Source organism: Lepidochelys kempii, chromosome 21, assembly GCF_965140265.1.
Source record: "Lepidochelys kempii isolate rLepKem1 chromosome 21, rLepKem1.hap2, whole genome shotgun sequence".
NCBI lineage: Eukaryota > Metazoa > Chordata > Testudines > Cheloniidae > Lepidochelys > Lepidochelys kempii.
Window position 1 is genome coordinate 6,754,000 of NC_133276.1, and position 26,977 is coordinate 6,780,976.

Sequence of the window (26,977 nt, forward strand, 5' to 3'; positions counted from 1 at the left end):
TCCTGCCTCACTGAACCACTTGTACAGTAAGAGTGGCACCAGCTGGTGGCACAGAGGAATTACAGTGCATTTCCAGTTCCACCTGAAGGAGTAAAGTCACACTAACTAAAAACTGTTCTTCTGGAGGACACCTACGCGTAATGATTTATTTTGTATTTAATCTAACACCTCCATTCTGTTTCCTCTCTTTGGTGAGGGCTAGTGTGTGCTCACCTTACATAATGTATGGCCATAAACTAGTTTTACAAAAGTACTACCTCCTAAGGGAGCTTTCTGGGAAGAGATTTTGCATTGTTAAGTATGGGGAAAACAGTAGGTGGGATACAAATTCCAAAGGGCACTGCAACTGGATTTATAGAGGGCACTGCAGTTTGGAATTCCAAAGTGAATTGTGCATAAGGAACAGAATAAATAAGGACTTAAGTCAAATTGCTCTAGATAACAATTGAAGTTGTTTCATTGGAGAACCCATCCTAGTCTCAGCCTCAGGGTTGTCTGGCTAGAAGGGGTTTGGTTGAAATTGTTCAGGTCCTGTAACAGTTACACTCAGAGCCTAGTGAGAATATAGTAATCACTTTTAATTAACATTGCTTTATATACACACACATATGTACATCCATCCACATACAATCACACTAAAGCCTTTATCTCTTCAAACTTTCCTAAAGTATCTCCAGAAAGTTAGCATCTTTAGATTTGCTAGTATTGTCTTGTAACAGATCATTCTTGGGGTATACAGTACCTCGAGAGTTTCTCTCATGGAAGGCACCTTTTGTAGAGGTTATTGCACAGATTAAATGGGTGGAGGTGGAGCCTAGATACATCTGCTTAAGGTTTCAGATAGAAGCAAGACTACAAACCTCCCCAAAACACTGCTACTTGAACCAGTCACTTTTGCAGCTTACCAGTGACTTAAGCAAAAGTCACTTTTTCCTCTGCTATATAACTAATTTAAATACTTTGTATGCTAGAGCCCATTGATTATGGCTCTGCTGCAATGAACATATCTGATACTGTGTAATATAGATTGATCCTGTTATCAAAGTGCACCTGGTGTTTTCTGCTAATATTGTGATTTCCCGTTTGGGAGCATATTTGAAGCCTGGCTACTCTTCCAGATCTGGTTGCTGGAAAACTAATTCTGAAACACTCTTGCAGTGCAGCCTTACGCAGAGGATTGTTCTGTATTAATTAAAAGCTAGAATTGGTGCTGTAGGTTGTCAGGACCATGGCTACAAAGGGGTCCTGTGCTTACACATCAATAGAGAAACCTATTGGTTATAGGTTTCAGAGTAACAGCCGTGTTAGTCTGTATTTGCAAAAAGAAAAGGAGTACTTGTGGCACCTTAGAGACTAACCAATTTATTTGAGCATGAGCTTTCGTAAGCTACAGCTCACTTCATCGGATGCATGCCGTGGAAACTGCAGCAGACTTTATTTATACACAGAGAATATGAAAAAATACCTCCTCCCACCCCACTGTCCTGCTGGTAATAGCTTATCTAAAGTGATCATCAGGTGGGCCATTTCCAGCACAAATCCAGGTTTTCTCACCCTCCACCCCCCCACACAAATTCACTCTCCTGCTGGTGATAGCCCATCCAAAGTGACAACTCTTTACACAATGTGCATGATAATAAAGTTGGGCCATTTCCTGCACAAATCCAGGTTCTCTCACCCCCCTCCCAAAAACCACACACACAAACTCCCAATCCTGCTGGTAATAGCTCATCCAAAGTGACCATTCTCCCTACAATGTGCATAATTAAGGTGGGCCATTTCCAGCACAAATCCAGGTTTTCTCACATCCCCCCCACCCAGAAAACCTGGATTTGTGCTGGAAATGGCCCACCTGATGATCACTTTAGATAAGCTATTACCAGCAGGACAGTGGGGTGGGAGGAGGTATTTTTTCATATTCTCTGTGTATAAAGTCTGCTGCAGTTTCCACGGCATGCATCCAATGAAGTGAGCTGTAGCTCACGAAAGCTCATGCTCAAATAAATTGGTTAGTCTCTAAGGTGCCACAAGTACTCCTTTTCTTTTTGCTATTGGTTATAGTAACTCTAAACCAGGTGATGATATGCAAAATAGGACACATGAAACAGTAAGACTTACAACTTCCAGCCTTTCCTCTGAAGAGAAGCTTGCTTACAAGAGGAATTTTTCTCCACCAAGCTGCCATAAATTGCAGATTTCCAGGATTCTGCAGTTTGACCTTCTTAGTGGAATAACAGACATGAGCAACTTCTGCTGGCTGTACTTAGCCTCCCAAGGTGACTTGGGATGTTTGGTTGGTTCTGACTTATTCAAATTTAACATTTTTGATTGCAGAAAACTCAGGTAATTTACCATGTCATTAGTGTGAAATCATCCTTCCTAGTAATGCTTGATGATTTGTGTTTATTGCAAATACATAACTCCTTGTCCAGGGTTATACTTTCATTTTAGCGCTGATAAAGTCTAGGGTCGCCCATCATTGCTGGCTTGTCAGGTGAGGAGGCATCCACTGCTGCAAAATAAGATTAGTTCACCTGTCAGTATAACACTATGTGCAGAATCAATGAGCATTCATTCTAACATGTTTGAACATAAAATGAGGCCCTCTGCTCTATTGGATACCTAGTTGCACTATTCCAGAGTAACAGCCGTGTTAGTCTAGTTGTTACTGCTAGTTGCAGTAGTTCTTGAAGTTATTGGTGCAGAGGCAGTTTCCTCTGCCTTAGAGAGGTTTAATTTTGGGAGGCATCCCTAGTACCAATCAATAAAAAGTAAGGGGGAGTGTCAGATGGTTTACACAGCACAAGTTCAATCTATTCCTAGCATTGGGACTGCCTGACTTATCTTGGGCAAGTCACAACTTTGCAGGACCTCTAGTCACTTGCTTTCAAAATGGGTTTACTTCATAGGGGTGTCAGGAGGCTTAATTCCTTTCTGGGGAACAGTGATGTTGGTGCAAAGGGTGCTGTAACAGCCCACTGTATCAGAGACAACACAGGAAATGTTCCATCTCTCACCTGGATAGAATTTATCAATGCTGTCTTTAGCTTCCAAAGAAAGCAGCTGCCCATCTAGAGTTTGCAACTAAGACATTTCATAGATTCCAAGGCCAGAATGGGTCACTGATAATCTAGTCTGACCTGTATAACCAAGGCTATAGAATTTCCCCAAAATAATTCCTAGAGCAGAGCTTTAAACAAGAAATCCAATTGTGATTGGTCAGTGATGGAAAATCCACCATAATCTTTGTTAAATTGTTCCAAAGATGAATTACTCACTGTTAAAAATGTACACCTTATTTCCAGTCTGAATTTGTCTAGCTTTAGCTTCCAGCCATTTGATCATGTTATATCTTCCTCTCCTCGGTTGAAGAGCCCATTATTAAATATTTGTTCCCACTGTAGATATTTAGACTTAATCAGGTGAGCACTTTGAATCTGTTTTTATAAGGCATGTTTTCTATTCCTTTAATCATTCTCATTGCTCTTCTCTGAACTCATTCCAATTGATCAATATCCTTTCTGAATTGTGGGGACCCAAACTGGACACAGTAGTCACCGAGTCCTAAATGCAGAGGTGAAATAATCTCTCTGCCTACTTGAGATTCCCATTCTTGCATCCCAGGATCAAATTAGTTCTTTTGGCCAAAGCTCAACACTGGGTGCTCATGTTCTGTTGGTCAGAAAAAGGTCTGGAGGTTGTGGTGGATAATCGACTGCTTCCCAGAATGCAGTCCCTTATCCTGCAAGTATCTACCACCTTCTTTGTTCCTACATGTATACATTTAAATTTAGCTGTATTAAAAGACATATAGTTTGCTTGCATCCAGTTCACCAAGTGCTCTGGATTGCTCTCTGTGAGTGACCTTTCCTCTTATTTATCACTCCCCAGTTTGTGTGTCATCTGCAAACTGATGGTGTGTTTTCTGACAGGTCACTGTTGATAATGTTAACTAGCATAGGGCCAAGAATCAATCCCTACAGTCCTCCATTGGGAACACCTGCTCTGTGACTATTGCCCATTTACAGTTATGTTTTGAGACCTATCAGCTCACCCCATTTAATGGGTGCCATGTTTATTTTATATCATTCTAGTTTGTTACACAGCATGTCATGTGGCACCAAGTCTAAGCATGTTACGTCAACACTATTACAAGCTCTGGCTTTGTGTCTTTCAGAGGGAAGGTTGCATTATTCGTGGGCTTAGCTAGGAAGCAGGCCAGAGAGACGGTACAGGTTGCAACTGTCAGGACTTGCTTCTACTAGTTACATAGCAGAGTGATTTGGTTTCTCAGCTATCATCCCACTCAATTTATGGTTCCTCCCTTACCCCTTAAAACCTGCTTGATGTCTTCCCATATCAGCAAAGTGTGTCTGCCAGGGTTTTGTGGGCAAGTCAGAGCAGGAAGAGGGAACAGGAAGCAGCAGGAAAATAAACATTTCCTTGCATTTTACTTGGAACGCTGCACACTGGCTGTATGTTAATGCACATGTCATTTTTCCTGTCATTCTAAAGCAGGCCTAACTGCTGGCATTTTCTTACCTGATGAGGGCTTGGGGTACATCCTGTGGAAAAACAAAAGGAAAGTGTAGAACATAAAGGCCAAACCTCCAAAGATCATCCCACAAACCAGGAAACTGTAGCTGCCCTGATCATGGATAATCTGCAATAAAGAAAAATAAGGGTCTTAAGTCCAGTGGGAGAGGTGCTTCATACCAGGGCAAGCCACAGGGAGCAGCAGGCTGTTTACATCACGCCTGGCAGAGGTCAGCAGTGTTCCTTTGTTTGAACATAGGGGAACCTTCAGCTCAGGAATCCATTTCCCCTGCTGGTCTGGCCAAGCCAATCTGTTGGCCTGCAAGGCAGGTGCCAAGGCCCATCTGTTTTCACAGGCTGTGTTGGCTCTCTAGACTCTCTTGCTATCCATCTGTACAGATGGCCTGTTTTATGCACATGTATTATATGTGTGTTATACAAATAAATCCTGCCATGAAATGGCCTAACCAAGACCTACCTGAACCAGATACAAGGTGAATTGATATTCTTGTTTTACCACCTGGCAGACTCTGCTTACTCCTCCATCCCCCCCCCAAAAAAAGTTATATAAACTCATGGCAGAAAGAACAGTGGGGAATGGAGCTTTTGGAAGCCCTGGAACTGGGTAGATTTACATCTAGGGCATGTAGCGAAGCTTGACTCACCGCCATGGTGCCTCCTGCTGGTCATCTTGGAATTAGCTCTTTTCCAGCTTCAGAGCACCCTCTGCAGGCTGGTATCTCACCTGCCTCAGGCCCCCGTGTCCCTCCTGGTGCCCCTTTACCTCAGGGTTCTGCCCCCACAGTACCCCCACACACTGGGTCTCCCCTCCTAGGGGAATCCCCAACCCTCTAAACCCACCTTGCCTCAGTGGCTACTGCCAGTCATCATCTCTCCTTGCTCACCGGGGCAGACTACAGTCTGTAATAGCCACTCATCTTTGGCCAGGGGGTAGGACCTACTGCCTTTGCCTATTCCCAGGCTGTATCTCCGCAGCCCAGCACCTCTGTAGGCCTTCAACACATGGCCTGCAACCTGGCGTTTTACCAGGCTGGAGTTCCCTTGCCCTATTCCCCAGCACTGCTCCAGTTCAGGTACCTTCCTCTCAGGCAGCTAGCCCCTTTCCCTCCAGGACCAGAGAGAGACTCTTCCAGCTTCTAACCCACAGCCCTCTTATCAGGGCCAGCTGGGCCCTAATTGAGCTGGCCACAGCTGTAGCTGCTTCCCCAATCAGCCTAGCCTGGCTGCTTTTAACTCCTGTTTATTGGAGTGAGGCAGCTGCTCCACTACAGGGCATTACTGCTCTAAGGAACTTCACTCAATGAATATGTTGCTTCCACAGTTCTCCCAACTTGGACAACTGAATTTCTAACACAAGAGGTAATGCAAAACAACCCATAGCTGTAGCAGCATTGCTTGGTGATGGTAAGGTGTGGAGTAGAGCAGCTAGCCCATCCCACCATGACTCTACTGCTTTTTGGGCTAGATTTACCCTGGAAACCTGGAAACCACAGTTCCACTGTAGGCATACCGCTGTAAGAGTGGGCACTTTTATAATTACATCTAGCACTCTTCAGCACTTGATGGTAGCTGTCTCTTAGCAGCTCCCACTGATTGTATTGCCTGTTTTCTCTACAGAAGACTGCCCCCTCTTTCCTTGCAGAATGACTATGTAGCTTTCAGAACTGTCTGTATAAAACGGCCATGCACTAAGTGTTCATGTAAACCCTACTGCCGTGCAATACATGCCTCCTAGTGTACTTTAATCCACTAAATCGGGTAGATTTAAAGAGCACTAGGGGACTTTTAGTGCATGGCAGCAGGCTGTTGTGAGGTACGTGTACACCTCATCTTGTGTAGGCAAGCCTTAAGACTTCCATTCACTCAAATACAGATCTGTATGTGCTTGAATTAAAATTCTCGTCAATTCAGGGCATATCCTGGGTTTTTCCTTTTTTCTGCACTTACCGACCCCACGAGTAACTGTAGCACCATCTCTCCAATTGCAGCTCCAGTGACTAATACTGTCGTGGCACAGCCTGAAAACAAATGGTACAAGTTCTAGGAACTGCTGAAATGAATAGCTTCAGAGGGCCAAGAATGCCCCAGGCTAGAGCTCTGTGAGGTGAGACCCACCGGTTCTACATTCATGAGCCTGCACAAATATGGCCCTTTTGCATTCTGATATTCTATCAAGGCTTGTCTATACCGCAGGTTACTGCCTGGCAACCTATTGTGCTGTAAGCCCTTTGCTTCCTTATGGACAGCAGAGGATATTAAAAAAATAATGGCTGCAGCCAGCCAGGGTACCAGTAAAAAGTTACCTGATCCTCCCACTCTCCACTGTGTGCAGAAGGACCTGTGCTCCCTGTTAGCCATTCATTCTCCATTTTCCCACATATCTACCCTACCACGTGGTGCATGGAGGCTGGAGCTATTCCTGGGTAACCCGCAAAGCATGATCTTAGGAACGTGAAAAGGGGCTTGCTTGCTGCTGGTACTTTTTCTGCTCAGAATCTGACAGGGGGTAGGGATGCTCACCTTTGTATTGGAGGATGTCTTCCGTGTAGGCCAGCATGCTAGGGAAGGTGCTGCTGAGGAAGAGACCCAGGCACGCTGTGCCCACAAACAGGAAGACAACGCTGTAGGAGAAAATCAGGAGCAGGAGGAAAGTTGCAAGCACTCCAACCTGCAACAATACAAGCCCAGAGTCACTGTCAGGGAAGAAAATAATCGCTGAGGTAGCACTGGGCTCTAGCGGGCTTTTAAAAAGAATAGTTGAGGGCCTGGAAAAGAAGTAGATTTATCTGGTCTAAGCGAGCTAGCTTAACTGAGCTTTGTCTCTGAACATTGAGTTACAGGCATAATCTGCACGTCACATAGGAATAACTATTCACTGACTGAGCTCACAGCTAGAAATCAGAGTCGATTCACCTTCAAATGCAGTATTCAATACCCTCACTAGAGGGACATAAGCCAGCTACTTTGGATTCTGGTCAAAAAGCCAAGCAGAACCATCTGTCCCAAGTTCATTAGACAAAGAATTAAGATTACCCTCAAGCTCCCTCTGATTTTCTAGATGTTGCAATTTGGTGTTTCGAGTGAGCCTTAAATGCAGATTTTTGCGATTTCCCTCATTTGCACACAATTGTTCTTCAAGCCACAACTCTGTGCTGTTTTGCTGAATTGCTAGTGACCACCCAGCAGGGGGAGCTCTCACCACATTTTGTAATCCCAGACAAAAATCAAGGCGCTGTTTTTTCCCCTTAATTCCTTCAGGACTAAGTGATAGGTGGTTTTAAAAATGTGTGCATGTATAAAAACACACAGAGCAACCTGGAATCTAAAAGCCATTCCTCTAAATTTAACTTAATATGAGAGTTAAGTCAAATTTTAATCCTAAATGACTGTCAAAACTGTGTACATACAATATTAATAATTGCAATTCTAGAACAAATTTTATTCAGTGATCACAGACAGTCAAAATAGGTACATAATTTTCTATCTGTAAGTATACTTGCGTAATGCAGATTTGGTTGCCATTGAAGTAAAAGGCAAAACTTCCAATAAATTCAACAGGACTAGAAGGAGCCCCCCAAATCAGTTCTAGTTAACAATAGAACCCAGGAGTCTGGATCCTTAGTCCTCAGATGTTCAGTCGTGCCAGATCAAACCAGGGAGTGGTCTACCTAGTCTGGTGACTAGTAAAACACTTCAGAGGAAATTGCAAGAATTGTCAGAACTATGGAAATAACCTGGCAGTAGGGGGAAGTTTCTCCCTAATTCAGGCTGTTAGTGACTGATTTATGTTCTGAAGCCCTCTGGGCTTCAGATATTCTTAATTTTAAAAAACGAAGTGACGTGGCTGTTCCTCTGTGGCCTGATTTTTTTTTTAAAGCAATTTGTGATTCGGTGCCTCAGTGTTTGGATGCCCAATTTAAAACACCTCAAAAGCACTTGGTTTTTAGAAAGCACTCCTCACTTTTGAAAAATTAGACCCATAAATATCCAGTCCCATTTTCCCATGATTCTACCATGCTCTTAGCTTCACATGTATATTGTGGCAGTGAATTCCCCAGGTTAACTATACATTCTATAAAAGGTTTCCTTTTTTTCTCCCAATTTTAAATGAATTGCCTTACAGATTCATAATTATAGGGCCAGAAGGGACCACTATGATCATCTAGTCTGACCTTCTGTAAAACACAGGCCAGAGAACTTCCCTGAATTAATTCCTGATTAAACTAGAGCATATCTTTTAGAAAAACATCCAATCTTGATTTAAAAATTGCCAGGGGTGGAGAATCCACCACACATCTTGGTAAACTGTTTCTATTTAGCTGTTTTCCCCCTGGTTCTTATATTAGAAGGAAGGGTGATTAGGAGAGCCTGAATTTCTCTGCCTCATCTCATCTCCTCTTCAACCACTCTAAATCTTCTCAATCCCTTGTCACATAACACTCTCTCCTGGCCTCTAATAATTTTTGTTGCCTCTCGTCTAGTCCATCTTCCACCGCCTTTTTTGAGATGAGGTGACCACAGCTAACAGTATTCTAGGTAGAGGTGCACCACTGATTTACATAAAGGCATGATTACTTTAGCGTTTTCTATCCAATTCCTTACACATCCTCATATCATTTGCTTTTTGACTGTTACTGCATGCTGAGCATTTCACTGAGACAGGCAGAGCACCCCTCCAAGTGATTAGCAGTCATTAGAACCCAGCAAAGTAGATGGAGTAGTTAAAATTATTCCTTCCAATGGGCGTTAGTTTGCATTTGTGATCATGACATTGCCTAATTACTAGACAACAATACAGATTGGTTGGAGCACTCCGTTAAATTACTTATTTCTACAGAATGATTTCATTATAAGCCGAGGGGCACTGCAACCAGAATTATGGGCACAGTGGGCTGTATTGAAATATTTATGGACTTTGAGTCTTCTGTTGTCCTGTCAGAGGACATAAGAGTAAGTAAAGTTGACGTCCACGTCACTCAACATTTCCACTGAGTTCTAGTCGGACAGATTTTAGCCTATGAGAGAAATCAACAATGCAATAAAAGTTAAAAAATGTTTTCAGACTAAGTCCTTTGTCTTGCTTTGGGTTCTTTGTACTCGGTTAGCAGTGGTGTACATGGTGATTTGTGCCGCCTTGCCTAAATTGGGGTGCAAATCACTGCTTGCATTGCTGAGGCATATCCACATAAGGGATATGTAGCTACATTGGTGCAAGAATACCCAGGGTAACCAAGCCTTTGAGCTAGCTCAGTCCGCTTCTGGGGAAGATTCTTTCCCCTCCAGATCAGAAGCGCTGTGCAGAGGGTGACAGTACAGTTGGCCTTACCACATTTATGGTCACCATGGTTGCAGGTTTCATTCGGTAGGACACAGGGATGGAGACGAGCCTGCCTAGTGTGATGAACCCCCAGAATAAGCTCGGCAGGTAGCCAGCCACCTTGTGAACCACAGAGAGAGGTTCCTCCACTGCATAGCTGTATACGAACCCAGAGTACTCGCCCTGCAGGGAAAGCAAACAGCACTCTGCATTAATTTTACATCTCATAGCCCTAGCCCCCTGAAGAATACGGGCCTGCTCTAATATGTCCTCTGTGATGCTGTTTATCGTGTGTCCCCCATTGTGATAGGTGCTGTACAAACAGAACAAAGAGATGCTCTCTGCTTCAAAGAGCATACAATTCAAGTAAGAGTCCATGGAGGGCTTGCAGGACTGAACCCTAAGGGAAAAGGAAGGGAAACGTACTGCTTCTGAAAGTGGGAGATACCATGCAAACCTCTAGAGAGCTGTATCCTGTCCTGAAACAATGCTGCTCCCCTGCAGGCCACCACAAACTCTTCCCTTTGTAAGCTATGCTAGTCTGGCTTTGAACCTCAGTCTCCAGACAGGATACTGCATGTATCCTCCTTTCCTTAACGTTACTGAGCCGCAGCAAATAGACACAGCACAGCAAGGAGATGTGTGCGTGCCATGGCAGCGCAGCTGGGATGCTTACCCAGGTTCAGAATATAAGGATAGTTAATTCATGTTAGAAATCTTGAGCCATGAATCATGCATCTGATTTACCAGATATGATCGCTTGTCTGCACATGGAAATGGGCACCTAAATGGTAGCTGTTGCTTCTCTCTCTCTCACACCCACCCACTCCCCACCTGCCCCCTTGTAAGGATGGAGATGAACAGGGATCTGTTGTCTCTCATGTAAGTGCCCTAAGATAGGAGATATTCTGATGTGGGCTGCTTTTCATCTCTTGTTGAAACTGTTCCACTGTAGTAATGGGGCCACAGACAGCCTGAGAATCACTGTATCGTCCAGTGGTTTGGGTACTCACCACAGCTGGGGGAGAGTCTGACTCAAACCCCCAGCTGCTTGAGGAAAAAGGATTTGAACAGCCGCCACCTACCTCTCAAGTAGCTGGCCCAACTGCTGGATTATAAGGTGTTCTGATGTGGGCCCCTACCCCTCTCAACCTTTCCTCGTGAAACTGTTCCACTTTAATGAACTATGAATTGGGCCAAAGCAAGATGTAAAGGTGAGGCGCCCGCAGTAGCTCAGAGTTGGGGTTTTTTGTGGGATGAAGACCCTGGTGAAGGGCAGGGATCTGAAGGGGGAAGCATCTTCAGCCTTTCCTGTTGAAGTGTTTCCTTGTTACTGAACTATAAATTGGGCCAAACAAAAATGAGACATCCTCACTAGCTCAGGGGTTAACCTCCTTTCTTGAGATGTTGATGCCCTGGTTTCAGTTCTTCTCTCTCTCTCTCTCGCTCCTGTGGGGCAGGATTTGAAGAGGACGCTCTCTTGTCCTTTCCTCGCGAATCTGGTTCCACTTTAATTAACTATGAATTGGGCCAAAGCAAGTACCCCCAAAGAGATGCCTTTTGTGGTGTAGTGGTTTGGGTACTCCCCTGGGCTAGCAAAGCCTCTAGTTCAATCCCTCCTTCTGCCTGGGGAGGGACGGACATTTGAGGCGGGAGCGCCCCCAGCCTTTCCTCTTGAAGCTGGTTTCACTTTAATTAACTATGAATTACTCCAAAGCAAGCTCCTCTAAAGAGATGCCTTCTCTGGTGTAGAGGTTTGGGCATTCCCCTAGGATACTGAGGGCCCTGGTTCAATCCCTGCCACGGGGAAGGGGTTTACAACATGTATTGGCTGCCTCTGGGGCCTTTTACTTAAATATTTGGTGGGAGTGGGGGTGGGGGGGGCGCACCTTAAAAAAGCAAGGTCACTTTTGTCCCCCGCGGCTAGGCTACCCGCCCAGGCTGTGGGAGACCCCAGGCCCAACCCCTCCTCTGCAAGGGGTTGTGCCAAGGCTCTCCCACCTCCCAGGAGACCACCCGCCTCCCGCCTCCCGCTTACACCTCCCAGCCCCACCCCCACCTGGCCCCCCAGCCACCGCCCCTCCCGCCCTTGCCCCCACCCACCACTCTTGTGAAGTGAGTGATCTCTGTTCAAACCCCCCTTCCGTTTCCAGAAAGACAAGGGCCTTCCGCAAGCGAAAGGGGACCTAAACAGGAACCTCCCACTTCTCTTCTGGGAGGTGGGATAGCCTTCTCCAAATCCTTTTAAATAGTCAGAGGAAGGATTTGAACCAGAATCCTCCACCTCTTAAGCAAGCAACTTAACCACTGGACTATAGAGTGACCCTAGACTGTTGCCTGGCCCAGTTCATAGTTAACTAAAGTAGAACAGTTTCAACAGAAAAGATACACGCAACTCAAATCCTAGCTCCTTCAGGACCAGGGACTTGAACCAGGCTCTCCAACACCATAGGTGCAGGCCCTGGCCACCAGGCTATACAAGGCTGCTTGCTAATGATATTTGCTTTGGACCATTTAAGAGTTAATTAAAGTAGAACAACTGCAATAGGAAAGAATATTGCTATGCCAAACCTTTCTCACACAGACAGGGATTGAACCAGGCTCTCCTATACCCAATGTCCACACCCTAACCACCAGGCTACGTAGGACTTCTTGCAAATGAGGCTTGTTTTGGCCTAGTTAATTAAAGGGGAACAGTCTCAAGAGAAAAGAAGCTCCCTCTTTCAACCTGTTCTTAACAGACAGAGGAAAGAGGTGAAGCAGAGTCTCCTCCCTTGGCGATCAGCAGCCTAACCACCAGTCCTTAGAGCAATTCTGAGCCTTTTACTGGCCCAACTGGTAATGAATTAAAGTGGAAAAGCTTCAGCTGCAGTGTGGATGATAACACTGACCTCCTTTGTAAAGTGCTTTGATATCTATTACTGAAAAGTGCAGTGTAAGACCTAGAGAACGAAGGGCTAAATTCTGCACGCTGTTACAATAAGTAATAATAAAACCGCTCTACATCTCCTGAATTGCTGTTGCGTGGGACTTAGGCAAGAAATACAAGCCTGTTTCCTGACTGCATTATGAGAGTGGCTTTCTCCTGGAGCTGCTATGGCAGAACTAAGCCTTCTATGCATTGTCCTTTGTAATGGTTACATGGATTGCAAAAGCAGGCAAGTAGGCTGCTGAGTTAGTGTGATAGATGGTGCCTGGGTGAGGGCCAGGGATGCCTGTGTCAGCAGATGGGATAGAAAAAGGTTCTCTTTGAAGGGGGCTGGCAGTTCCTAAAAGATGTAATAATACCAGAGGCTCAAAAACAAGCTATTCTGATGCAGGGGAAAGATAAGAGCCACAGGATGGGTACCCAAAGTCGTCAGTTACGTCTGAAAATGGAGGGCCAGCTGTGTTCTAGCAGCAGCTGCCATATCTGCTTTTCACAGCGAAGCACGTTTTCAAGACTGTTTAATGCCCCAGTAAGGCTCGGTGAGTTTTGCACTTTCCCTCACACAGATGGGGCAAAATCAGGCACAATTTACAAAGGTAGGATGAGCAGCCACACCTCAGTTCTTGGCCATACTGCCCATTTTTGGGGGTGGGATGGGGGAATCCTCCCTGCATCCCCCACAAGTAGAAAGGAATCCAGATGCAGCAGAGCCAGTGTGATGCCACTGATCAGGGTAGAGGAGGGGCATGTAGAGAATGCACAGTATGCTCTGAAACAATCCAGGTGGGAACTTCCAGCCCAGCCCCTGTAGGCTCAGGAAAGCTCCCTGAACACAGAGCTAGCATCCATTGCATCTGCAAAGCACAGCTGCTCTCAATCCATGAGTGGGGTGATGAGAAAGGATTCCTTCAAACCCCACTGAAGTCCAGCCCGCACTGTGCGCAATGAACAGAGTACGTGTATTTTGCCTGAGGCTTAGCCTGGTTGTAAAGGATTCAGGGTGGAGAGAGTGCCACATAGCTTTGATTCAGAGAGGATTTCTTGGCCAGCAGTACTTACTATGATCCCGTCACTCATGAAGAGGACAAGAGCCCCAGCGACGTGGACTGCGAAGTAGGAGTAAGGAGCTCCTCTGAAGTTTTTGCTTTGGCAGCAGCTAAATAGGTCGTCATGCGCTGGGTTAAAAAAAAGAATTCAAAGCAAATGTAAGTGGAGCTCCCAACTAGCTGCTCGCCCTACCACTCACAATGGGGATTTGTTCTGTCACCTGCCCCTGGACAAATGGAGAACAAACGTACAGCTCTGTTCTGGGTTGCGTACGAGCTGGAACACTGATAAGAGGTTATCAGTATGCTATGCTATGCTATGCTATGCTATGCAGAGGTGCCCATGTGAAATCTTGCCATAGCACATGCTATCTAGGTAGCAGGTAGCGTCACCTCAAAGCTCTCGGAAGCTGAGGAGGATGGACTTGGGGAGCACTAGCCTGGCTGATGATTTAGAAAATCTGGGTTCAAGTCCAGCTCAGCCATGGATTTATTATTCTTATTATTTACATTGCGGTAGCTCCTTGAGGTCCTGCCCGAAATCAAGGCTCCATTGTGCGGGGCATTGTACACAGCGAGAGAAAAATCCCTGTCCCAAGAGCTGACAGGCTGAGGATGGGTCTACACTGCAATCAGTGTTAGTACAAACCCAGGGTCCTCGGCGGGGTCATGCTGCTGCAACTTCACTGCTATTGATAGACGAAAGCTAGCTCAGGATGTCCACATGGGCTGCAGTCACCACTCTGATCGCATTGGAGAGAGGCCCTGGACCCCATGCCCTGATGCCTCTGGGACCAAATCCCTGAGTCTCGCTAGTCCTCAGTAAAATGGGGATAACAACCCTTGGTCTATGCAGACTGTAAGTTATTTGGGGCAAGGTATGTATCTATACAGTAGGGCCATGATCTTGGCTGGGACTAATGCTGCACAAAGAATAATGGGGGGGTGGAGTGAAAAAACCATGGTAGCTTTCAATAAAGTTAATGAAGTGCTTGGCACATTGAGTGTATTTTTCGTCTACAACACAGTTTATAAGGTAGTAACTATCCTGCCTTGTGTGTGGGGGGGGGGGCGGGGGGGAATGGCATGACGGGGAAGTGAAAGGATTTGCCCGAGGCCACAAAAGGAATTAGCATCATTATATATGGGGCTCGATTCTCTCCTGCCTGGCATCTTGTGTCGTCATTTACTCCAGCCTAGAGGGCACATGTGTAAGACAAAATCAGAACAGGAAGGGACCTCGGGAGGTCATCTAGTCCAGTCCCCTGCACTGTTGTGACCATGCTGAGTTAGAACAAGAGCTGGTTAAAAGATAAAACCTGGGTTTACCAATAAATAAAGTCAATTTTGTTTCGATTTCAGGGCATCTGAATTGGACTTTCCGCCCTCAGCTCCCTTTAAAAAAATATCGGGGGGGGGGGTGATTTTATTGAAACACGATCACAAAGCAGGTTTTTGGCAAGTGAAAAATGTCACTAACCAGACACATTTCAGTTGCCAAAAACCTGCTGTTCGTTAAATGAAAATTTGGTAGCCATTTGGGGTTTAAAAAAAAAATTGAAAAAAAAGTAGAATTTTCTGTGCAAAATTTCTTTTTTGGAAAATCAGACATTTTTCCACAAAAAAACCTTTTGACTCAAAAGTTTCAGCCAGCGCTAGTGAGTCATGCTTCACCTGCACTTTTGCACTGGTATAAATGACAACACAAGGTGCAGGACAATAGAGAATCAGGCCCATTCTTTCTACTGTATGAGTGCCTAAAGACCCCAGTCCAGGATCAGGGCTCCATTGTGCAAACACAGACAAACACTACCAAGACTGACTGCCCCAAAGAGCTCAATTAGACAATACCTGAGAGGTGGACAGACCAACAAACTGTGGGGAGGACAAGATAACACAGATAGCTGCATCTGAATAAATTTACACCGAACAGTGGCCTCAAAAGTCATTTAAGAATAGCCGCTAGGAATCCCTGGCCATCCATCCTGTGCTTTGACCACATTTCTCATTAGTACAAATCTCTAGACAGGGTAAAAGATTAGAGTTAAGGTGCACACAGCTTTGGACCCTGTGCTACGTCTACACAAGTACTTAATATACTACACCAGCAAAGCTCACCAAGTGTGGACACAGATTATACGAGCAGCTGTGCTTTTGCCAGCATAGTTGATGTCACTGAGTCTACAGTAGGGATTTTACCAGGACAGCTCTGTTGGTCAGGAATCACATCTCTGCATACCCCTGACTGACAAATGGAAGCCACCGGAAGTCTGTAGCATAGATGTGGTCAAGCATCCACTTCCCTCTCTGCAGTACCTCCTCTCTCCCTGCCCCTAATTCTCTCTGTCTAAAAGACTCACCTTTACTTCATTGTAAAGAAAGAAGTGTCTTTACCTGCGTTATGAAGGCCAGGTCTACCCTGTAGACCTCTGTCAGGCTAGCTGTTGGTCAAGGTGTGCCCCTGACCAACAGCTATGCCAGCAGCAGTCCCTAGTGTAAATGCAGTTCTGTTGGCAAAGCTGGACTTCTATGGATATTGCTTATTCCGCTCAGAGGGGTGGTTTTACTGCACCTATCAATTGTAGCTTGCCAGTATAGCTGCATACGCAACCAGGAGTGCTTTTTTGGTATAGCATACCCCTATTTCTAACCCGTAAAGTGCTCCAAATATAGACATGGCCTAGCTTTAACGTAGATACTGAAACAAAGCATTTTAAAATACCCATTCACTTACCACTAGTTATCCCAATGGTTAAATATACTTGGCATTTGTTTCTCTCAGCTTGGTAAAGAATCAGTTACGTGTGTTTGGTTTGCTGCAGCAGCTTTTGGGATGCACACAATGCAAAGGAGCCCCCACATTCATTTAAGAACAGCTGAATTTAAGCAAAATCAAGGAAATAATTTCTTTTGGTCTTGGGTTTTATATAAGCTTGCTTCCTACAAAGTCAAAATTCAGGACCAAACAGGTGAAATTCCTTTGGTTGCTTTACCCCCTATCCCGTGAGAATGGCTCAAGGAAACAGAAATCCAGCCGAGAGGAGTTTGTTTCAAACTCAGCAAACAACAACAACAAAAGAAATAGAGTTCAATGTTCGAAAGAGCTTATGTGATTTAGCAGCCCAAGTCTCCTTTCCAAAAGTGAGGGAGGCACTTAGTAATATGGGATAGTTATGTAGTCACATTGCTTAATGCACCACCGGAAGGTGGCCAGGTACTACCGTCTGGGCATAGTATAAAAGCTTAGAGAGCAGTACAGTGTCATTGAAAATGGCTGGGGCTCCTAAATCACTTGGGTGCTCTTGAAAGTTTTGCCCTTAGTCACGAGGGCCCTTGCCTTCAATTCAGTGGCCAAACCCCCCTTGACTTCCATGCCACAGGTTCGGGGCCTAAGTTGCTTAGGCTCTCAGACATCTTACCCATAGTCTAGCGCTCTACCTACAGGGCTGGCATTGCACTCCCGCAGCTCAAGCAGTGAACAGAGGAGTCAGGAAACTATTCACAGCTCTGCAACCCACCGGCTGTGTGGCCTCAGGTGAGTCACTTCACCACTTTCAGTGCCTCTGCTCCCCCTCCCACTCGCTGTCTGTCTTGTCTCTTTCAGGCAGAGACTGACTCTCTGGGTGAGTACAGGGCCTGGCATGATGAACCTGGTTAGGGCTTTTAGATGCTACCATAATATAAACAATAATAAAATCTGCAGTCCTGTTTTGGGCAAAACTCACGTGCAGGAATAGGTGCATTGGGCAGTAATTCAATGCCCGATGGACCTGCTGGCCAAGCCAGACAGTTTAAAGGGAAAGCCAGTCCCCAGCCAAGCCCAATCCCCCCAATCTGGATCTGTGACCCAAAATGCAGGTCAAGCCACTAGAGTAGAACACCACAAAGGAAATCCACAAGAGCATGCAGGGCTGAGCACATAGCTTTTCTGCACACCCCAGCGATAGCAACAGACTAGGTTCACCACTGCCCGCAGGATGCCTGCTGATATGAATGGGAGCTATGGGCGATCGGGGCCCCTTTGCAGGTGTTACACTGGCTTGACTTTTCCATGGCACCTCCCCACCTGCAGAGGTTCAGTTTGAGCCCATCCCGTGTCCCCTTCTTGGAAACCACATTCCTTAGGGGGAAGGGGCTGTCGTCATCTCACCTCTGTCTGGCGGGGCTCTCTGCAAAGCGACGGAATGATTCTCCTTCTCGGCTGGCTGCGTTTCCATTGCCAGTTCGTCTGCAGACAGCAGCGGGCGGCGCCCGTTATTGAAACAAGGCACCAGCCTTTCCTTGTAGAGCAAGAAGAACACCGCGATGGGGACTGGCAGCTGGTGGAGCAATGGGAAAAGGCAGGTCAGCCAGCCTGGATTTATTCTCCCTCTGACTCAAATGTCCCCTGCCCAATCTCCAGATTTGTTCCTCCAGGGGCAGGAGCTGCTCCCGCCTAGGGGGGTTATGGTGTTGGACTCAACTTCCAAAGGGCATGAGCTTGTGTGAATTTGAAGCAAGCATAGTGGGTGTAAGCGTCCTCGAAGCTGCAGGTAGCAGAGCAAAGACCCTTGGCTAGCATATACCCCACCTTCCCTCTGTCCCAACCAACTGGGGAATGAAGGAAGGGCTGGAGGGCTCGGGGGGCTGGCAGTGAGAGAAGGAGGCTGTCACTTGCCACCTGGCAGGTTGGGGGTGAACGAAGAACTGGCTGACAAATGTCAAGTTTTTCAGCAGCATTTCAAAAGCTGAAATACTTCAGTTGTGAAATGCAGCAGCAGTGCCTCAGGCTCCCACCAGGGAGCCCAGCCCAGTGAGGACTCCATTCCTCAGGGTGCGCCATGGTCTCACCTCTTAGTGAGAGGAGGCCGAGCATTGTGGCCAAGGTGCATCATGGGGGGTGAAGTCCAGCTGGGGAGCCCAGCTCATAGAAGGGAATGGGAAGATGAAGGCTCCTGAAATACAAATCCCATGAAGCACCGCGGCAGCATTTCACAACTGAAATACTTTGGTTCCTGGGAATTATGGTTTTGATGAAAAATATCCAAGTTCTCCTGTGGAAAGCAGACAGTTTGCACACAAAGTGTTGTTCAGACAAAGAGCCAGTTTGGACGGGACCTCTGCAGCCAGCCCTCATTGTTAGCACTCAGTGGCTAACTAGTGTCTGGCATCAGATGAGTTTGTGAGTCTCCACCCAGTGCCCACATCACAAGGATCGTGGCACTCCCACAAGCAGCTTTCACTGGCCTCCTCTTTGGCAGCCTCAGCTGAAAGACCATGGCCTGAATGGAGACTGAGCTGCCCCTCTTGGCGTTTTTATACTGCAGTGTCACCTAGAAGCTCCCACTGAATTCAGAGTCTCCCTTGTGCCGGGGGTCGTCAAGGACAGTCACTGCTGCAAAGAGCTCACTAACTTTAGTCCTTCCCGGACAGAGCTGCAACTCACTGGCGAACAGTCTCCGGGCTGTCATTGTGCAAACACGCATTGGTGCTGTGCCACCTGGCACTTCCCTGCAGCATCAGTCCAAGGTCACGGCTTAGGTTGGGCTTCTCACACCCACGACTCAGTGGTGCCTTTAGACCCACAGGGATTTATTCCTTTTTGTTTGAAGGGAAAATAAAGGGAATTAAGTAAAGTCACGTCCCCTCCTTCACCGCTTAATTGAAGTCCTGTTTATTCTGTGACAAACCAAGGGAGAAAGCCAGGAAATCCATAAGTTACGGCTCACACTCTGTCCCAGTTCTGGCTACTTGGTTTTGTTTTCTACACATCTGTGAGCAAGTGTGAGCGCTAACGCTGAATTTCCTGGTTTTTGTTGGCTCAGGGTGTTATTTAAACGTATGGAGGATTTCTCTCCCCTCCACCCCACCCGCTCCCCGCACTGAATTCATTTACGAGGACTCCATTGTTCTAGGAACAATGGGAATGGGAACAATTAGTTCAGTCCCATGGAAGAAAAATGTATTCACTTGATAGTTCTAATCCTTCCGGAGGTCAGGACCATATTTTAATTGCGGATTTGCCACAATAATAAAATACCAGTTTAGCAGACCTTGCAGACATTCTCACCATGTATTTACACAGCATCTGCCAGCCTAAAGGATCCAAAGTGTGTGTGAATAAAAGGGAGGCCACTGTGGGTAAGGTACTAGACTGAGAGTCAAGAATCCAGGGTGCAAACACTCCCTGTGTGACCTTGGACAAGTCATTTGACCTCTCTGGGCATCAGGGCCCATCCGTGAAACAGGGATAATAATCGTCCTCTCTCTTCAGAGCAGGGACTGTCTCATTATGTGTATGTATAGCCCATAGCAGAATGGGGTCTTACCTTAATACAAATAATACCACGTGTACCTTACTCACACACACCAGAATTAGCAGTGGGCCTAAACCAAACCCAAGAACTGTGTAACAAACATTCAGAGCCCTCTCTGATACCACCCACAGTCAGATTATCACCCACCACCACAGCGCAGCCACCTCTGGAGTGAAACATGGCAGCCAACTACATGAAACAAAGTGAATCAGAATGGCACATCAGCTGCTCAGTCGCGAGCTGCTTCATTCATGAAGATGGATGGGGTTTCTCTACAGCCAGATTGGATCAGGATATCAGGTCATTCAAATCTGCTACCCTGACTCCAGCAGTGGCCAAGACCGGATGCTTCTCTAGAAGGCCACCATGGCCAGCTGTGCAGTGCAGAGCAAGAGAGAGATCAGTTGAGCTTCCAAGTCCTGAGATGAGGCTACCCTAACTCTAGGATTTATGAGTACCACTGACCGAGCACATACATACACATCAGTCCCATCCTGGTACTCAAGCAATCCAATGTTCCCAACAGCGAAGTGTCAGGAGATGTTTAATTCCTCCAGGAGAAGGTCGTAGTCTCCGCATACATTTGGTTTAATGCACAAAACGTATTTGTTCTTTGCCTTTCTGCAGCACCTTTGGTGCAAGGTGCTCAAAGAGCTTTGCGGGCATTAGCTGTTCAAGTCTGACAACAGTCTGGTGCAGCGGACAGGACACAGACCTGGGAATCAGGTTCCAGTCCCAGCTCCACTAGTGACTAATCAAGTGACTTTGGGCAAGTCTCTTAGTTTCTCTGTGCCTCAGATTATCCCCATTTGGGAGCATGGCACGGATCACTGTAAATCACTTTGAGACCTCTGGATGAGAAGCGCTTCCTAAGTGCCACGTATTATTAGTATTATTGTAACCCTCATACGAGGAAGGTAAAGATCATCTTCATTTCACAGGTGAGAGGAAACTGAGGCACAGGGCGAATAAGTGACTCGCCGCAGATCACACAGCAAGTTGGTGCCTGGGGCAAGAATAGAACCCAGGAGTCTTGAGTCCCGGTCTCCTGCTGTAGCCATTAGACACACCATTCCCTCTCACATATTAGAAAATACAGGGTGAAATCCTGGCCCCGCTGAAATCAATGGGATTACACCCACCACAGCAAACAGCTACTGATGGGAAAGGCCCTGCTGAAGCATGGATTGATTCCTAGCCTTGTGCCGGAAGTCAGGACACCGGTGTGCCCGGCTGCCGCTGAGATTGGGCATTTGAAGCGGAAGGAGCAATCGGAAAGGGGCTCTGTGCAGACAATGGGGGAACCAAGAGAGCAGGCTCCCGATCCCCAGAGGCGGCTCTGATCTTAAACCAGCTCCTGGCCTGTTGGATAACAGCCTGGGGCAACGTCCAGGCGGTGTGGGAGAGGCTGATGTCACTCAAACCAGCAGAGGGCGAGTGCATGGGGTGGGGAGTCAGCCAATCGAAGCAGCTCGTTGTTCAGACGAGCAAACAGAGATCACCACACTAGCTTTGCAAGGGAATGTTTCACTAAGCAAGGAGCCAAACTCACCCCTGGCACAAAGTGCCTGACTTTAGTGGAGTCACACAAGGGGACAAACTGGTCCCTAAGGCTTTACCCTGGGATTTCTCATTAGTTACTCGCACCTTCTGGAGCGCGCTTATGCTGCTTGCCTGATCCAGCCAAGTGTCTTATAGAGCCAGCTGCCCTCTGTCCTCCTTTGATATTTCCCTATGTTCCACCAGAAAAGGGCAAACAGCGAGGAGCGGCGTTGGCTCACGGATGTGATTTGTTTGCCAAGATATATGGGGCAGGGCCGAGGCGTTTATTACAGGAACTTGCTCCTTGGAGAGGCTTGGTTTTCTTAGGCTAACACACTGGTCACCTGGGCTGCTTGGCACATGGTTTAATGAGACTTCCTTATACCCTGCAGCGATCCTAAACAGAACTATAAAGGAACAGACAGCAGACACAGGTGTTACATGGCTAACTGCCCCACCCCCGGGGCTGGAGATGCACCCCCATGGATGTGGTAACACTCATTGAAAGGATAACCTTTCAAGGCTCAGTCTACCTTTGGAAAGGCTCCTGCTTCCCCAAGCAGCTAGCAGAGCCAGCCATTCGGGGTACAGCCAGGCAATGAAAGTTGGTTCCTGGCTCATTCTTCCATGGGGTAATCCCAAGACTTCAGCAGCAATGAATTTGGCCCAGAGTTTTTTTCAGCTTAGCCTCTTGCTGGGAAATGTTGGTGGGTTGCATTGCTAAGGAAGCGGTCAGAATCTCTCTCCTGATCTTGCTGTTTTGCATCAGCTCTCAATAAACTCAGGTGTTATTCCTCTCTCCTGGTCTCTCTTAGGGACTTCTTATAGCCCACATCACCAAAATATGTGAGTGTATCACAATCTTTGCTCTATTTATCCTCACAACACCCCTGGACAGTAGGCACTGCTACTGTTCTCATTTTAGACATGGGGAATTAGGCACAAAGAGACTAAGTAACTTGCCCAAGGACACTCAGTTCGTAGTGGAACAGGGAACTGAACCCAGCTCTTCTGAGTCCCAGGGTAGAACCCCAATCATTGGACCAAACTTCCCCTCAATTTGTCTCAACTGGCTCTTTATTCAAAACGCAATAAATTGGTTGATCAAGGCGGCAAATGCAGTTATAATCATAGCTCTCTTCCATCTCTAGATTCTATTTCAGCCAATCTCCCTCCCGGAGCACGGATTACCCCCAGCCCCTTCTTCTTAAGAATCCGAGCAAAGGAGCTTCCACCAGTTCCTTTGGGATAATTACCCCACAGACAAACAGATCCCACCCTCAGGAACTTGCACTGCCAACGCGGGAATGGAGTTTCCATTCTGCGGAGAACCCTGATGCGTTGAATCTTGCTTTTGTTCAAATCAGAACGAAAAGCTGAAATGTCAACATCTCCTGCAAAATGAAGGTTCTGAACATTTTTGATTGAAAACCATCGAAACACTTTGGTAATGTTGAATCATTTTGCTTTGATAAGACACAAATGTTTCGTTTTTGATCATTTCAAAACATAACACAAAATATTGGGTAATACAATAAACAGGAATATTAGGGTTTTAATATCATATAAAAGTTGAAACAAGAAAGTCACAACAATTCATTTTGACTTTTTCCTATAGGAAATGGTGTCACATTAAGACACATTCCCCCCAAAATGTTTAGATTTTGACAAAACTGCATTTTTCAATGGAAAATAGCCAAAAGTTTTTCGGCCACCTCTAAAGCCTACTTCATTTCATCCCCTTGTTCCCAATTTCATTGTACTAATTAGTTTCTCTCTCTTTCCTTGATGTTTACACCATTCAAACAGGGGTGGTGTGATCACCCCTTTTCCAAGCTACATATATTAACCTGATTAAAGTTTGATTCTTTCCATCTAAAAAGATTTTCAGCATGTTTGGTGGCAAGGCAGGGATGCATAAAGAGAAGAACTTGCTTTGGGAACTCCGGAATGCAAAATTCCTAAAGTATTTGAGATCTGGATTTATCTCCCTTCATCAGGGATAAAAACTTCATTGAAGAAAAAAGTGGAAACTATAAAGTTTCCCTATATGAGGCTAGTATCTCCTCCCACCTTCTGCCTTCAATCTAACCAGATCCCTTCCAGCTATTTGCCCAGATTATGCCCGTATTTTCTCTGAAATGTGGCAGAGACCGTGCCAATCCCAATCTCACACTGCTCTTGTTAAACTAAAATTACTGGTTTGGATTATATAATTCAACAGGAAGGCCAAATTTCGTCCCTGTGCCATAGGACAACTAGGGAAAGAGAATAAGGACGCTACTTTGGCAGGAGACAAACACACACCCCAAGAAGTTTACAGAAGGTGTGCCCTGCTTCCCAGCTTTCCTTCACATTTGTTACCAACGTCTCATGCCACATAAAGGACTAAGTTTCAAAGAGGGCTTCACTAAATGGGCCTCCAGTGGACATCATTCCGTTTTTGCATCCACAATTTTTCAAGCCCAAGTCTGCATGTTTGAAAACCCCACCCTGATGGAAGTGCAAACTGGATTTGTGCTTGTGAGTCAACTAGTTACACACCACACTTCTTCCTTGGTGTGCACAAATGTGGTTTCTGAGGGTATGCCCATACGGCAATCACAGGATGTGACGGCAGCTCAAATAGACATACCCACGCTGGCTTTAATCTACCTAGCTCTGCTCTGGTATCACAGTAACGAAGCAGGGGCTAGCCCTGGGATTCAGGGCTAGCCCCTGGGTTATCCAGGGCTTCAGGTGGGTTTACACAGCCCATGCTGAAGTGTGTGCTGCTGCAGCTTCATTGCTCCGTGACCCGAGCTAACTTCATGCAGGTCTCCTCGAGCTGCAGTCCCACGCTGTGATTGCAGTAGAGACACCCCGAGTTTGCATGCACAAAAACCAGGATGCAAAGAAAATGGTGAATACAATTCTAGAGGCCATTTCAGAACATCTGAACTGAGACATCGTTTGGGGCCCAGTCCTGCTCCTCATGAAATCAACAGCAAAGCTCCCATTGACTTCGCTGGGAACAGGATTGGGCCCCAACAAAAACTAACCCATCAAGCACTGCCTCTGCACTTCAAAGCCTACATTAACTGCAGCCTTTACTCGGATGATCAGGGATGATTGCTAAAATAGAGAGGACACCTCCCGCCACAGCAGACCCAGAGTTAGAGGTAAGTAACACTGGATTCTCACCCGAAGGAGGCTGCACCTCGTTGAGTTCTTCTGCAATGACATTCTCGCTTTGTACCATTTGCTTCACTGATGCAACGAGAAGTGCATCAAACAGGCTGCCTGGACCCCAGCCTAATGAACACCAGCTGTGAGATGCACTTGAGCTGTGTTTTGGTTTATAAGCACATGGACAAATCAAGATGGTTTGAAGACACCTGTTCCCCTGCCTAGCACAGCATGTAAGCAGCAGGATACGGACCCTGGACTTCAGGAAAGCAGACTTCGACTCCCTCAGGGAACGGATGGCCAGGATCCCCTGGGGGACTAACTTGAAGGGGAAAGGAGTCCAGGAGAGCTGGCTGTATTTCAAGGAATCCCTGTTGAGGTTACAGGGACAAACCATCCCGATGAGTCGAAAGAATAGTAAATATGGCAGGCGACCAACTTGGCTTAATGGTGAAATCCTAGCGGATCTTAAACATAAAAAAGAAGCTTACAAGAAGTGGAAGGTTGGACATATGACCAGGGAAGAGTATAAAAATATTGCTCGGGCATGTAGGAATGTTATCAGGAGGGCCAAATCGCACCTGGAGCTGCAGCTAGCCAGAGATGTCAAGAGTAACAAGAAGGGTTTCTTCAGGTATGTTGGCAACAAGAAGAAAGCCAAGGAATGTGTGGGCCCCTTACTGAATGAGGGAGGCAACCTAGTGACAGAGGATGTGGAAAAAGCTAATGTACTCAATGCTTTTTTTGCCTCTGTTTTCACTAACAAGGTCAGCTCCCAGACTGCTGCGCTGGGCATCACAAAATGCGGAAGAGATGGCCAGCCCTCTGTGGAGATAGAGGCGGTTAGGGACTATTTAGAAAAGCTGGACGTGCACAAGTCCCTGGGGCCGGACGAGTTGCATCCGAGAGTGCTGAAGGAATTGGCGGCTGTGATTGCAGAGCCACTGGCCATTATCTTTGAAAACTCGTGGCGAACCGGGGAAGTCCCGGATGACTGGAAAAAGGCTAATGTAGTGCCAATCTTTAAAAAAGGGAAGAAGGAAGATCCTGGGAACTACAGGCCAGTCAGCCTCACCTCAGTCCCTGGAAAAATCATGGAGCAGGTCCTCAAAGAATCAATCCTGAAGCACTTGCATGAGAGGAAAGTGATCAGGAACAGCCAGCATGGATTCACCAAGGGAAGGTCATCCCTGACTAATCTAATCGCCTTTTATGATGAGATTACTGGTTCTGTGGATGAAGGGAAAGCAGTGGATGTATTGTTTCTTGACTTTAGCAAAGCTTTTGACACGGTCTCCCATAGTATTCTTGTCAGCAAGTTAAGGAAGTATGGGCTGGATGAATGCACTATAAGGTGGGTAGAAAGCTGGCTAAATTGTCGGGCTCAACGGGTAGTGATCAATGGCTCCATGTCTAGTTGGCAGCCGGTATCAAGTGGAGTGCCCCAAGGGTCGGTCCTGGGGCCGGTTTTATTCAATATCTTCATAAATGATCTGGAAGATGGTGTGGATTGCACTCTCAGCAAATTTGCGGATGATACTAAACTGGGAGGAGTGGTAGATACGCTGGAGGGGAGGGATAGGATACAGAAGGACCTAGACCAATTGGAAGATTGGGCCAAAAGGAATCTGATGAGGTTCAATAAGGATAAGTGCAGGGTCCTGCACTTAGGACGGAAGAACCCAATGCACAGCTACAGACTAGGGACCGAATGGCTAGGCAGCAGTTCTGCAGAAAAGGACCTAGGGGTGACAGTGGACGAGAAGCTGGATATGAGTCAGCAGTGTGCCCTTGTTGCCAAGAAGGCCAATGGCATTTTGGGATGTATAAGTAGGGGCATAGCGAGCAGATCGAGGGACGTGATCGTTCCCCTCTATTCGACATTGGTGAGGCCTCATCTGGAGTACTGTGTCCAGTTTTGGGCCCCACACTTCAAGAAGGATGTGGATAAATTGGAGAGAGTCCAGCGAAGGGCAACAAAAATGATTAGGGGACTGGAACACATGAGTTATGAGGAGAGGCTGAGGGAGCTGGGATTGTTTAGCCTGCAGAAGAGAAGAATGAGGGGGGATTTGATAGCTGCTTTCAACTACCTGAAAGGGGGTTCCAAAGAGGATGGCTC

General features: G+C 46.5%; 1 protein-coding gene across 1 annotated transcript in view; it reads right to left on the reverse strand.

The window, feature by feature from the left end:
- Nucleotides 1–1,969: 1,969 nt before the first annotated feature.
- The window catches only part of MFSD4A (major facilitator superfamily domain containing 4A), a 38,180-nt gene continuing 13,172 nt past the window's right edge, over nucleotides 1,970–26,977 (reverse strand). Inside the window, exons 4-10 of the mRNA XM_073320296.1 lie at nucleotides 18,000–18,168; nucleotides 13,863–13,978; nucleotides 9,884–10,057; nucleotides 7,078–7,225; nucleotides 6,505–6,575; nucleotides 4,543–4,663; nucleotides 1,970–2,512 (exon numbers count right to left, since the gene is read on the reverse strand). Of these exons, the coding sequence (XP_073176397.1) occupies nucleotides 2,448–2,512; nucleotides 4,543–4,663; nucleotides 6,505–6,575; nucleotides 7,078–7,225; nucleotides 9,884–10,057; nucleotides 13,863–13,978; nucleotides 18,000–18,168 (864 nt within the window). The 3' untranslated portion in view covers nucleotides 1,970–2,447. The remainder of the gene's footprint in view (nucleotides 2,513–4,542; nucleotides 4,664–6,504; nucleotides 6,576–7,077; nucleotides 7,226–9,883; nucleotides 10,058–13,862; nucleotides 13,979–17,999; nucleotides 18,169–26,977) is intronic.